At 42.9% G+C, this 15,110-nt stretch overlaps 1 protein-coding gene across 1 annotated transcript in view; it reads right to left on the reverse strand.

Moving 5' to 3' along the window:
- Positions 1-15,110, reverse strand: part of SCARA5 (scavenger receptor class A member 5) — a 437,144-nt gene that overhangs the window by 229,249 nt on the left and 192,785 nt on the right. Inside the window, exon 4 of the mRNA XM_077489221.1 lies at positions 10,122-10,796. Coding sequence (XP_077345347.1) covers positions 10,122-10,796 — 675 coding nt within the window. The remainder of the gene's footprint in view (positions 1-10,121; positions 10,797-15,110) is intronic.

The following is a 15,110-nucleotide window of genomic DNA, read 5'->3' on the forward strand; positions in this document are numbered from 1 at the left end:
GGATTATGGAGGTGACAGTGAGTACATGGAGGAATTACAGACACCACATGCGGAAAACCATCTGTGGACCATCTCTATGTTATCAGCAACCCAGATCTGCAGCTCGTTCTCTTGATCTTGTCCTCAGTACAAACAAATTGTTCTTTCCTCATTTCACCTCATGTGACTCCACATGGTAGTAACCCATCTACCGAGCCAATTATCACTGCGATCCTATACATTCATTATCTGTCACTGCTGGAAGTCATGTTCCATGACAGATCATAGTTTGTGTTGAAGCAATGCATCCAAGCCACCCCTTCTATGAGTTGACATTTTAGAATTTAGGCGGTACTGGAAAACACTTGGGTAAAATGTGAGAATTATAAAGTGACCTAGGGGACCTCTATGACCTTAGAAGGCTTAAGTTATTCACATTTATTGTTATGGTAAAGTGGGCCAAAAGGAACAGAAAAATCTCTCCAATACACCAGAGTGAAGCACTTTAGCCCTTGTACACACGGTCGGAGATTCCGACAACCAAATCCGTCAGAGTAATTCCGACGGATTAATTCCGGAAGAGGTCCGGAAGTGATGTTGCATACACACGGTCGGACTAAGTTGTCGGAAAATCCGATTGTACATAACATGATGACGTTCTTTCGTTACGATGGGACTACGTTCAGGCTAGTAGCCAATAGCTTTGGTCTAGGAATTTGATCTGAGCATGCGTGGCACTTTGTCCGTTGGAGTAGGCTACACATGATCGGAGTATGTCCGATCGGAGCATTTTATCTGAAAATTTTACCGGCAAGTTGGAAAAATTGGTCCGTCGGATATTCCAACGGAAACAGTCCAATGCAGACCACACACAGTCGGAATATCCGACAAAACGGTCCGATAGGACACATTCCAGACGGAATCTCCGACCGTGTGTACAAGGGCTAAGAGTCTTAAAACAGAACTTATCCACATCTTACTTTTGTCACAAATCCCCATAACAAAGGGGCTATTCTTCATTTTAGGACAGTGGGATGCAAATTATTCCTTAATTCTCCTGGGCCAACTGTCCATCCAGGACTGTACAGATACAACCCGACAATACAGAGATATTTATTCTAAACTTTATACAGCTGTTTCGGGTTTGTAGGTATCTTCTGTGTCAAGAAGGCCCTACAGGGTTCCAGGACTGTACAGATACAACCTCTGACAATACAGAGATATCCATTCTACACTTTATACAGCTGTTTCGGGTTTGTAGGTATCTTCTGTTTCAAGAAGGCCCTACAGAGTTCACCCTGGTTCAGTGGAAGATGTTTTAGTTCCTTTTGGCCCACCTTAAAGAGGAAGTAAACCCTGATGTGTTTACTTCCTCTTTAATTCCCTGCAAAGGTAAAGCATAATGGTAAAAGGTGAAGGTGAAGCCTCCATCTTCTTGGTGGGTCTCGCTGCTCCGGCGCTGTCATTCGACGGAGCTGCAATGACGTCACTCCCGCACATGCGCACGGGAGCCGCCACTCGTGGCACATCACCGTTAAAAGCGGAGCGATCAGTGCGCCTACGCGCCGCTGTCTATGGCGCATGCCTGTCTTTTGGCAAATATCTCCTAAACCGTGTAGGTTTAGGAGATATTTATTGGACCTACAGGTAAGCCTTAATCTAGGCTTACCTGTAGGTCAAAGTGGTTTGTAAGGGTTTACAACCACTTTAAAGTATAACTAAAGGCAAAACTTAATTTTTTGTAGTTTTGTATAGAGTGCAGAAGGATTAGAACACTTGTTAGTTCTTATTGCTGTCTGTGTCCCCGTTAAGGAAATTCCCCCTCTCTATGTGTCCTGTTTACCATTATCTTTGAAAGTGAAAGTAAAAGAAAATCCCAAATTTTGGGTTGTCCCCAGAAAAGTAATAGAGGGGAAATCTGTCAATGGGGACGCTAGTTCTGGTGACCTGGGGGTCCCCAAGGACTTCCCTTAGTTTGCAGGGATTTCTTCTCACATCCTTTGGCTATGGGACAGGAAGTGAAGGGACATGTCTTCAATAGGACACAGATGGCAAAAAAAAAAGAAAAAATCTGACAGGGGTTATAACTCTCCCTTGCTCTATCCAAAATGAATAAAAAAAAATGTACTTATAGTTCTTTAAAGTACTTTTTGATTGCTGCCTAAGTTCTACTCCGTAGAAGCCTTGGTTTTTATCTGCACTCCAACAACGATGGGATATAAGCCTAAAATAGCAGTATAACTTTTGGAAAAATGCCTCTATAATGTATCTGTTCTGTAGACCAGCAGTTCTAGATTTGCAGTTGGCTGGAAGAAATAAATGAATAATTTGTACCACTCTGCTATTTGTCCTAAAATGAGCCTAAGCCCCCTGATTTTAAGATTGTGATGAATGTGAAACTTGTAGATACCTTCTGCTTTACAAAGGCCCTATTGTGATTCACATCCTTAAACTACTCATAGATCCAGGGTGCTGATGCGATGCAATGGATGGCACCATCAAAATAGCAAACAACTTCAACACAGACCTTTTTTTAAAGCAGAATAACCAGTCCAAACCCTTGACAAAGGGGTTCTGTGCCTTCAAGAAATTTGGAGGTATACTGTTGGAGAACTTTGTTTTTACGACTTTACTTTACCTCAGCTGCACAACTTGTAGCATTATATTAAGGGGCCACCCAAAATTATGCCCCGAGTCTGCCCTGAGTCTGTTCTCTCTAAATCCAGATCTAGTTGTCAGTTGGATCTAGTTTGACCTACCAAATGGGGGTTTTTGGTCTTCACTAGCACTCAGTGCCATATACACACACTATTAGATAAATGAACCACTTCAATACTGGGCACTTTCACCCGCTTCCTGCCCAGGCCAATTTTCACCTTTCAGCACTTTTACACGTTGAATGACAATTGCACGGTCATGCAACACTGTACCCATATGACATTTTTATCATTTTTCTGAGACAGATAGAGCTTTCTTTTGGTGCTATTTAATCACCACAGTTTTTTCTTTTTGCTAAACAAATGAAAAATGACGGCAAATGTTGAAAATAACGTTTTTCTTAGTTTCTGTTATAAATTTTGCAAATAAGTAATTTTTCTTCTTCACTGATAGGCTGCACTGATGGGCACTAATGATGCTGCACTGATGGCCACTAATGATGCAGCACTGATAAGGTGCACTAATGGGTACTGATGAGGAGGTACAGATGAGGCTGCACTGATGGGCACTGATAGGTGGAACTGATCTGCACTGATTGGCACTGTTGGGTATGCCCTGATTATCAGGCACTGATGATCAGTGCCCTGATTATAAGTGTAAATGGTGTACTGAAGGCTTTGCTGGTTATCAGTTTTTCTTTCCTCACATAGAGACAATGACTACCGTTAACCAGCAAGTCTGTTTACATGTGATCAGCTGTGATTGGACACAGCTGATCCCATGGTAAATGGCCTTTGTGATTGAACACAGTGGTCAAAGAGTGCGCCTGATGTGCGCCCCAGGGGGCACATGGTTCTGGGAGCATGTCCATGGATGTCCTCCCAGAAATACAGAGCCATGCTGTAGCCATCTTTTGGCTATAGCGTGATAATGAGGAGGTTAGATGATAAACAGATAAGAAACATACCAAAGAACTTCCTATCAATTAGATATGTTGCCTTCAAAAATTAATTGTATACCCTAGTTTCTGTCTGTGTCAACAGGCTTTTGTTTGCATCAAACAGGTTATGCAATCCCATATATTTCTAGGGGAAAGCAAAACCCACTTGAAGCAGGTTAAATGTGGGTTAGAAGGATGTCAACTTTGACTACAGGTCAAATCCAACTGGCTATGAATTCGAAATGGTTGAGAAGCTTCTCAAAAGGATGCCATTGACACAACTCCAAACGCCATCAACACAGGCCCATTTAATGTTGTTTTCTTGTACTGCTACACGTGACCTATTCCTCCCAGGTCCCACAAATCACCCCCCTGCTTAATGTAGCACTCCAGCCATTTGTTATTTCATTTTGGATAGGGTACCCCCTCTGCTTTTAACGTTTTGACATTTTATGATCAGAAAAACATTTTGCTGATTCTCAAGATTTGGTCTGCGACTCATTTTCCCCGTTCCACTTGGATATAAAATAAAGTGCCCCCTAGAGGTCGCTTTGTGTTCTCGAGCTTCCAAGCAGAACCCTTGCTTACAGTTCAGTAAACTTAAAGTGGAGGTTTTCTCCATGCTTTTGTGACTGGCAAGAATGTATTCATCAAGCACTGATGCTATCACATGGAAGGAAGGCGTTTGAGTCACATGCTATTCTATACCTGAAAATACCAGGTAAATGGATTGAAGGAAAGGTGAGTATGTGAAGCTGTGGAGACGATGAACATTTTGCTTTAGCCTGCACAGTCAAATCACAGGTTCTTACACAAGCAACATTTGAAATGTTATTCCACCCAGGGGCGGATCCGGGGGAGGGGGCAACAGGGCAATTGCCCCCCCCCCCCCCCCGAAAATATCACACTGACATGATTGTCACACTGCCCGGTCACAGTCACTTGGCAGTGGCACAGAGAGAGAGAGACTCTAGTGTTTAATTACGCAGCACCAGGACCAGGACCAGGAGGAGCATGGTGATGGGTGGAGCTGCACCGCTGGCATGGCAACCCTGCACTCATTGCTAGAGCCTGGGTCGCCTGGCGTCTAGCAACGAGTGACGTCATTGAGTCACCACTCAGGGCTTATGGTGAGTTGAACCATTTAATTTTATATAACAATGTAATAATAGAAATAATGCACTTCAATCATCCTGACACCATATCAACCATGGTGCCGGGTTGATTGAAGCGCCAACACCAGCCATTTCCCTCGATAAATTGCCCACAAAAAAAAATATATATTTTCTGGCAATGCCATTCCCGAGACTAGACTCTGGATCCGCCCCTGATTCCACTAAGGTGCTCCCATCCACCAGGATTCCCCTAATTCCTGAATCTCTAACTTTGTTTCACAGGGTACATTTCAATACAAGGAATAATCCGATGCTGCCTCTTGAGGATGCCCCACTACCCCCTATAGAGAAATATTTTAAAAATATTTTAAAGGTGTACCATAGGATACTGTATGTACAGTATAACATATCTGTAACTTGAGTTCTTTGTAAGAGATCCCTTAAAAGCCCGGTCATATGAAGGTGTATCCTGGGAGATGGCGCCTACTGCTACAACATGCTTGGCTGAATTCCCCTCCATATACCATGCTTGAAAGGGCACATTTGAGATGAAAGATTATGTGAAAATCTTAATTCTTGGAGAACTGGCAACCTTTCAAGGCAAGACAGGATATATCAAGAAGTGGAGCAGAAAACCTGCTTAAATATTGCCACTTAAGATTAAGTTGCTTTGGTTGTATCAAAGGAAATCAACACATAGAGTAAGAGTTCCATATCAGAGCGTATGGAACCTGAAACTAATATGATAATATGTCAAGTCAGCAATTTAATTGCCTTTGGAACCAGGAGACATTTACAACTAAGTGTTCACAGCTGGAACACGAAATTACTTCCGATAAGATCTCAACGTCTCAGAGACCACGCATTATGTTTGGCTGGCTCCAGGCTCTGAGTGTTGGATGGATTTAATTGGACCTGATCTAATTCTGCTAAATCACGAAAGCCTCAATGACAGATTGGAAGATCACTGTGCTAATTCATTCAGTTGCATCACATCAATAACCACCGGACCATTTACTCTACATTCGTGTTGGGGGTCCGGTCTAGTTTCTTCATTCGCCGCTAGTCTCTAGAGCCCAAATAAGATGTAAAGCATACTTATTCACTTACAGCCAAAGCCTATAACTGAACAGAAGTTGTTGGAGGGTGTGTCAAAAATTGGAAAACCCAGTTTGGATTGAGAAGGCATACCAGAAACGGTTTATCCCATTGGGAGGTTTCCCTTTACATCATGTCCTGTAGATGCAACATGTAGCGAGGAGAAAACTTTCCAAAGTGGAGGAAATGTATTTTTAAATTCTCTTTTAGACAGTTGTCCCCCATTGAACATCATTGTCAGAGAACTCACAATACTAATCCCCGTCTCCGTGCAGCAGTGGCTAATTCCCATTCCCCTAATGCCACTGGACACTGTCAGAGAACTCACAGTGCTAATGCCCATCTCCGTGCAGCAGTGGCTAATTCCCATTCCGCTAATCCCACTGGACATTGTCAGAGTACTCACAGTGCTAACGCCCATCTCCGTGCAGCAGTGGCTAATTCCCATTACGCTAATGCCACTGGACATTGTCAGAGAACTCACAGTGCTAATGCCCATCTCCGTGCAGCAGTGGCTAATTCCCATTCCGCTAATGCCACTGGACATTGTCAGAGATCTCCCAGTGCTAATGCCCGTCTCCATGCAGCAGTGGCTAATTCCCATTCCGCTAATACCAATGGCCATGCGTGGTGTCCCCGACAGGGGCGAACGAGTTCCGGAACGAACGTGTGCACTTGCGCACACATACAAACGTGTGCGCGCAAGTGCGCACGTACGTGCATTCTGGCACGAACATTCAAGTCCACCAATCATGGCGCCCTATATAAACAGAGTCTCTGCGTGATACCAGTGCTGGATCGTCTTCAGCTTGTTCCTGATTGCTGTTTGACCTGTTACCTTGCTCCTGACAAACCCGGCTTCCTTGACTATTCTCCTGGATCACCCCTGCCTGTTATCTACCTTTACTGATTATACAAACCTCGGCTTGGATTCTCTACTATGGCTCTGCTTCCTGATTCTGTACCTCGCTGCCAGCCCGTTGCCAACCTCTGCCTGTCCTTGACTACGAACTTGCCTTCCGTTTATGTACCTTGTTGCCAGCCAGTTGCCAACCTTTGCCACAGTAGACCTCCATATGCAATAGTGCAGTGTTGCCTCCTTTCTGATTTTGCTGACCCTTGTGTGGTATGGGCAGGGTGGGCCTGTTTCTGGTCGACCTGCTTCTCTGCTTCTACCTTTGTCCCCTGGATGTATACTTTTGGGATGGGCCTTTATGAGGTATGAATTACCGGTACTACCTTAATATGGATTATCATAATATTTTTTTTTCCTTTTGTCTTCCTTCCCCTCTTATCCTATGTATCTATGCTATATGGTACATGTTGATATTACAAATATGTTTTGTATATACAGTTTATATATGTTTCAATGCACTTTCTTTTGCATTGTATATTATCATTTGTCCTTTTTGATTTACAATACATGTGTGAGACCAGAAAAGGGTCCTGAGGAAGCGGATGTCTAACCACGAAACACGTAGACTTTGGTTCTCCTTTTTGTGTCTACTCTTGTTTTGCTCTCTAAGGTCTTGTTGATTAACTTCATTTCAACTGATGTTTTATACTAACTTTGGTCCAATTTTTATAAAGAATTTTTAAAATAAAAAATGTAATATTTTATAAAATGGTGTCTGTGAACCACCTCTGGAGATATAATTAAAGTTCCTGTTATTTTGTCTATGAATTGGTATATTTATAGATATGATATCTCCATTGGTTCTTATAGCTAGGTCTAGACCAACTCCCCACCTCTCCACTATTTGTTGTGATATTTTGTGGATTAGGGACCAGTCTGATTTGTATTTGCCCGGGGGCTCCAGTCTATGGGAAACCTTGATCATTTTTTTATGACATTTTGAGACTTATCCAAAAAATCTAGAATGGCAAAAGCAACATGTGGATGTGTCATGTAATACGTAGGAAAAAGTAGACACACAATAAAAGCCACAATAAAATAATGTTGGAACTTTAGAGGTGCGTTGGTATTATAGAAAACAGATCAGAATTAATTTTTTATAATGTAATCGAAACAGAAGTAGAAATTTTCCTTTGATCGTCTTCCCTGGCAAGTACACCTAGCCTAGCCGATACACAGTGTGCCTATCCAGCTGCTGAATTCAGCATTTATTGTTCTTTGTTCTGTCATTCACAGATGTATGATTAAGATGTTTAATTTCTGGTTTAGTTTTAAAACGGTGAAAAAAATAATATTTATAAGGCATGTTTGTCGTTAAATAGACTGAATCTCATCCAATAATTTCAGGCGGTACGAAATAAAATGAGCATAAAAATCAAACTGAACATAACATGGGAGCATATGCTATATTGTCAAAAGTATTGAGACAGCTGCTTTTACACTCACATGCACTTTAATGACATCCCAGTTTTCGTTCGTAGGGTTCAATATTGAGTTGGCCCACCCTTAGCAGCTATAACAGCTTCAACTCTTCTGGAAAGGCTGTCCACAAGGTTTAGGAGTGTGTCTATGGGAATGTTTGACCATTCTTCCAGAAGCGCATTTGTGAGGTCAGGCACTGATGTTTGACCAGAAGGCATGGTTCGGAGTCTCCGCTCTAATTTATCCCAAAGGTGTCCTATCAGGTTGAGGTCAGGACTCAAGGTTGAGGCCAGTCAAGTTCCTTCACCCCAAACTCGCTCATCCATGTCTTTATGGACCTTGCTTTGTGCACTGCTGCGCAGTCATGTTGGAACAGGAAGGGGCCGTCCCCAAATTGTTACCACAAAGTTGGGAGCATGACATTTTCCAAAATGTCTTGGTATGCTGAAACCTTAAGCGTTCCCTTCACTGGAACGAAGAGATCAAGCCCAACCTCTGAAAAACAACAACACACCATAATCCCCACCCCACCAAATGATTTGGAGCAGAGCATAAGGCAAGGTCCATAAAGACATGGATGAGTGAGTTTGGAGTGGAGGAACTTGACTGGCCTTCACTGAGCCCTGACTTCAACCCGATAGAACACCTTTGGGGTGAATTAGAGCGGAGATTGCAAGCCAGGCCTTTTTGTCAAACATCAGTGCCTGACCTCACAAATGCGCTTCTGGAAGAATGGTCAAACATTCCCATAGACACACTCCTAAACCTTGTGGACAGCCTTCAGGGAAGAGTTAAAGCTGGTATAACTGCAAAGGGTGTGCCAACTCAATATTGAACCCTACGGACGAAGACTGGGATCCCATTAAAGTTCATGTGCATGTAAAGGCAGGTGTCCCACTACTTTTGACAATAAAGTGTATACTTGGGGTAGCAGTAAAAAAAAAGAGTAACCGGTGGACAGAATAAAAAAGAGGGGTGCACATTATTCCCTACTAAGTCCAAGCTATAGATATATACATAGTTAAAGCTCCAGGGACAGAAACTTAAATATTCCTCAAGAGTCACCAATGATACAAATCCACTCTGTGTGCTCCAAATCATCATCACTATGGTGCACATAGCCAGTACAAAGAGCAGAGCTGGGGGATGGGCACAGAAGGCCCATCTACTAAAACCAACTTTGGAGATACGAGTATTTGGTGGTAGTCAAGGAACAGCGTATATAAAGACCCTATGTCAGTGATGGCGGACCTTGGCACCCCAGAGGTTTTGGAACTACATTTCCCATGATGCTCAACAACACTGCAGAGTGCATGAGCATCATGGGAAATGTAGTTCAAAACATCTGGGGTGCCAAGGTTCTCCATCACTGACCTATGTCCTGAATGTGCAAGGTGACACGTTCTCTTTTCCTGCAATTTACAAAAACTGAAATATCCTTAAAAGGAAAAGTAAGGCCGCGTACACACGGGCGGACTGTTCGCCCAACTTTGTCCGCTGAACAGTGTTTGGGCGGACAGTCCGCTCGTGTGTGGGCTTTCAGCGGACAGTTTCAGCGGACAGTTTGACGGACAAGGTTTTTCGGAATTTCCGAAAAACTGTCCGCTGAAACCTTGTTTCAGCGAACAGTCCGCTCGTGTGTAGGCTTGTTCGTCAAACAAAGTTGCGCGCATGCTCAGAAAGGATTTACACGCCGAAAGTTATAATGCAGTGTATAGGACGTCGTATTTTTCGTCCCGTCGTACGTGCCGTTCACGTCATCGCGCACGGTTTCAGCAAACTGTTCGTTCGTCGTGTGTGGCCATGTCCGTCCATGCTAATTTTGAGCGGACTGTTTGCCGAAACTGTTGGACGGACAAAGTTGGGCGAACAGTCCGCCCGTGTGTACGCGGCCTTAGTGCATATTCAAACCAAATCAAAATCCCAGCAGTATAAGAATATCATTTGGATAGATCTGCACAAGTTAACATTTTTACATGAGTTGGTGGCCTACCTTGGATCACAGAGATATTTTTCAAGGCTATTGAGTGCTCCCAGTCTTTAAGGCGTAGATCTTCTGTTACATTATTTATGAGAGCCATTTCATGCTTCAGTTGTTGCTCCATTACAATATGTAGGAGTCTCATGTGCCTGGTGTCTTCTGTAACATTGGTTATAAGACTCTGAAGCTCTTGTATCCTGGTATGGTGGATTCCTATGTCATAGGAGAAAGTTCCATTGAGGGCATTAAATGTTCCAAGCATATCACTGATTTGCTCACTAAGTCCTTCAACTTTGGTCGACAGCTCCTTCAGCATGGCATCATGGTGGTTCCAGACATATCTGCTACCATTGACTTCTGTCGACAACTTGTACATTTCTAAATTGTGCGCCTCAGTTTTCTGGTTGAGGATGGTGCCAAGATTGGAGGCAAATGTGTCTGTTTGGCTGGCCATGTTCTGGACGTCATTGAGGTTATGTTCCAGCTTCTCTAAGGACTCTGTCAGCTGAAACAAAGAATCTGAATGATTCTGGAAAAGATCCTGAAGTTTCCAGATATGATCCATGAAATCTCCTCTAAATGTCAGTTGCATGAGCTTAAACTGAAGGTCTCGGAAGCTCTCATTTAAACGATTGACGTTGCTCATTAGTACTTTCAAGTCTTCGGGGGAACTCTGTGGCCTTGAAACTGGAATAAAATAAAGAAACATGAGACTGAGGAGACTATATAATGAATACACAATAATTTTTAGTCTTTGAGAGCTTCAAGTGTCTCTTAAAGGCTGGAACCATGTAACCTTGTTCAATCTCCAATTAATATCATTGCTGATCATGCAGCAGTTGTAGTATGGTTGTCCAGACACTGACACTAAGCAACCCAGAAGTTAATTCTGGGAGCCCAGGTGGTATGCTGTGAAAGGTATACGCTCAACCATCTTGCACTCCTTGGGTCTGGGAATTGTGTGTTCAGGCTACCAGCGTTGCCTTGTGGAAGAAGGAAAGGGGACTATATTTCCCACAAGGGCAAACTGAGACACATTTTAAGGCCTTCTCTTCAACACTAGCCTTTTCTTTGTATTTTCTTCAGCCAGTTCAGGTTTACTGAGACCCTTCTCTCAGTCTGCTCTACAACCAGCGATGGACAGAATTATCAATAGACCCCTGTACAAAAGCAATTTTGGGTCCCCGATTTAAGCACTGGCAAAGTAAAAATATTCAGTGTATCAATTGACAGCTAGATGGAAGAGTAGCACCCTCCTAGAAAGGTGCTAGGATAGTTAAATCTAGTTCTTAGCTCTGCTATAATCAGTGGAGCTGTTGGTGATTGCTCTGGTCTGCTCTTGGTTTCACAGGCTGTGGGTTTGGCTGCCCCCTTGGCTTCTTGATAGTTCTGTAAGATAGTGGGCTAGATGAAGCAAATCAGCAGCTAAATATTTATGTTGTCATAGCCAATCCTTGAGGGAGGGTGCCCAGATAGTGACTGTGTGCATAAATAGGCTGAAGCCTGAAGCTGCCAGGTCTTTGTCCAAGAGGAAAAGATCCCAGCCTAAACAGCTGCTCCTGGGCAGTCCAGCTTTGTTTCTCTATTTGCTCATTGAGGTCATAGTTGTGCGAGCCGGGGGGGCTATTCTACCGAACATTGATAGAGCTAATTGGGGGATTTACCTTTGGGAATCTGGCCTGGAGAGTTTATGGGAGAAATGTCTGGCTGATATTGGAAGGAGGTGCCCAACTATCCAGGGAAAATTTTGAGTACAGACCAGTGTGTAAAATTCAAGCGACTGTGTACTGCTGTGGTTCTTCTAGCCCAGGGGTCTCAAACTGGTGGCCCTCCAGCTGTTGCAAAACTACAAGTCCCTTGAGGCATTGTAGGGCTAACAATTACAAGCATGACTCCCACAGGCAGAGGCATGATGGGACTTGTAGTTTTGTAACAGCTGGAGGGCCGCCACTTTGAGACCCCTGTTCTAGCCCTATAGTCAGCTTGGACATTACTCATGGTGTCCCTGTGTAGCTCAGCCCATTATTTGATACTGCAAGGACTGTGCTACAAATTTTTAGGAGGAAGATAGGTGTCCACACGTTACTAGTTAATGTTGCTGGAGTATCCCATGGTTACTTTGCACCCATCCAATTTCAAATTTGCAATAAAACATAAAAAAAATAAAAAAACGATACCCCTAGACTGATCATTGAGCCAGAAGAGTGACTGAGACTATATGCCTGACTGCTAGTGCACTTATTAGGGAAAAAACTTGGTACACATAATCAGTGGCTCCTGTGGGGGTAGCACTATAGAAGTTATCCATGTCCAGGTCAATGTGACAGTGGGATGGGTCCCATCATCCATCTGTCCCCCTTATAATATAAATTGGCCCCTAAAGAATACCTAAACCCAGAGCAAAAATGTAATACATCGTACATGTCAGCCAATCAGTACTTACATATGCTGCCCCCCCCCCCTTTTTTTTTTGTCCTTTATTTTCACGTGGTTATTCTGCCAGTAGAACAAAGCTTACTACTATAATATGTTAATATCACATAAAGAAAAGAGGTGTGTTAGGACTACAGAACACTCTCCTCTTCTCTATCTACTTTATCTTCTCTTCTCCATAACACAGGGGAAGTGTTCGGTACTCCATAAATGTGGACTCATTGTATGAGTATTCAATACAGCATCATCAGCTGACTACAAGAAGTTAGCTCACTGGATTTATGGCAGGATCAATGGGTATTTTTTTGTTGCACTTATCAAACAGATATACCAAAATTAGAGCTAAAGTTTTGGTATAGACTGTTTTGCATAGTTACATCCAGCTTGAATTGTAAGTATATGTGTGACATCCCTGACCAATCTCTGTGGAAGGTGGAAATCATTGTAATAGGTGCCGCTACTACAGTAAACACTGCTAGCTTCCAGGTCTCATGCTCACTGGAGATAGACACCATTTAGAGAACACTTTGCATTTTCCCAATGCATGCAAAGCATTCTCTGACCTCAACCCAATAGAACACTTTTGGGGTGAATTAAAGCGGAAACTACAAGCCAGGCCTTCTTGTCCACATGAGTGCCTGACCTCACAAAAGTGCTTTTGGAAGAATGGTCAACCATTCCCATAGACAAACTCCTAAACCTTGTGGATGGCCTTCCCAGAAGAGTTGAAGCTGTGATAGCTGAAAAGGGTGGGACAACTCAATACTGAACCCTACGGACTAAGACTGGGATGCCATTAAAGTTCATGTGCGTGTAAAGGCACACGTTCCAATGCTCTTGGTAATATAGTGTATGTCCACTCTGTTTACAACAACTGTTTTATTCTCACGTGACCTACTGTCTGTAACGTATTACGCTGACAATATGTTTCACCATAACTATTGTTTCATCCATTCTCTGATCATTTAGTAACCAGACCTAACACAGAACACCTGCTGCAAGTCATATAGTCCTTGACATCTCTCTCGGATCAGAAATTCATTATTTCTCTAATCACGAGTCCATCCATGGGGAAAGTACTTTCAGGGTCATTGTTGGGTGAACTTTGCTGGAAAGCCAAACGGATTAGGTTATTTAAGTTGAGATTGAAACACGCTTTAGATAGGAAGTCAAGTTAATATTTCTCAAGAAACACGCTGTCATAATACAAAACAGGAGTCTCGGGAAGAGAGCTCAAGGACGGGCGCCAAGCCCAATTAATATATATATGTTCTGCAGTTCTTGATGGAATGTACAGAAATTTGTCAACGGGCCTACTCCATATTTTCACCGATTTCTTGTGAAATATAAGTACAAGGGGGTGCAATGTGTGGCCACATCATATTTTACTTATCGCATCTCCTCTTCAAATATTTCCCTTTGTTTTCCAGTGAAATAAATATGTTATCACAAAATTACTGGTGTGATAAAAGAGATCTGGTTTTCATCACCCTAGAATCCGTCCCTGTCTTTAAAAAAAATGATGTGTGCTTATCCTAAAGAAACTGCTGGAAAACATTTGGATCAAAGCTGTCGCTAGAAAGAATTTTTCACCTAATTTCAGATTTTTTTTTTTAAACAAATATTATCTTTCGGACCTTGTGTCATGCAGAGTACTGTGACTTGACACAATTATTAAAGCAGAATTCCAGGACATACTCCTAGTCTCAGGATCTATGCTCCACACATAGGTCCTTCCTCAATACATTTTCTGTGTGTGCGATTAGGATAGCCGTCCAGCATTTTTGACCCAACACTAATGGTGCGTACACACAAGTGGAATTTCCTCCTGAAAAATCTTGGATGATTTTTCCGATGGAATTCCGCTCAAGCTTTTCTTACATACACACGGTCACACAAAAGTTCTCTGGACTTTCGACCGTCAAGAACGGGGTGACGTACAACACTACGATGAGCCGAGAAAATGATGTTCAATGTTTCCGAGCATGCGTCGAATTGTTTCCGAGCATGCGTGATTTTTTGCACGTCTGAATTGCATACAGACGATCGCATTTTCGGATCGGAACTTTTCCCCGACCAAAAAATAAAGAACATGCTCTCAATCTATTGCTGGCAGGAATTCCTCCAGCAAAAGACCGATGGAGCATACACACAGTCGCATTTTCCGACAAAAAGCTCTCATCAGAGTTTTGCTGGCAGCATTTCCGATCGTGTGTACCTTGCATAAGGCTCAGTTTCCACTACATAGTTACATAGTAGGTGAGGTTGAAAAGTCCATCAAGTCCAACCTATGAGTGTGATTATATGTCAGTATTACATTGTATATCCCTGTATGTTGCAGTCATTCAAGTGCTTGTCTAAGCCCTTGTACATATGGTCGGACATTCCGACGGAAAATGTCTGATCGGACCATGTTGTCGGATAATCCGACCCGTGTGTGGGCTCCATCGGACTGTTTCCGACGGAATATCCGACCGACAAAGTTTTAGAGCTGGGCTATAAAATTTTCCGATAACATGATCCGATCGTGCCACGCATGCTCAGATCAAATTCCTAGACCAAAGCTAT

This window comes from Lithobates pipiens, unplaced genomic scaffold, assembly GCF_037356315.1.
Source record: "Lithobates pipiens isolate NorthernLeopardFrog02 unplaced genomic scaffold, aLitPip1_a1.2 Scaffold_18, whole genome shotgun sequence".
NCBI lineage: Eukaryota > Metazoa > Chordata > Amphibia > Anura > Ranidae > Lithobates > Lithobates pipiens.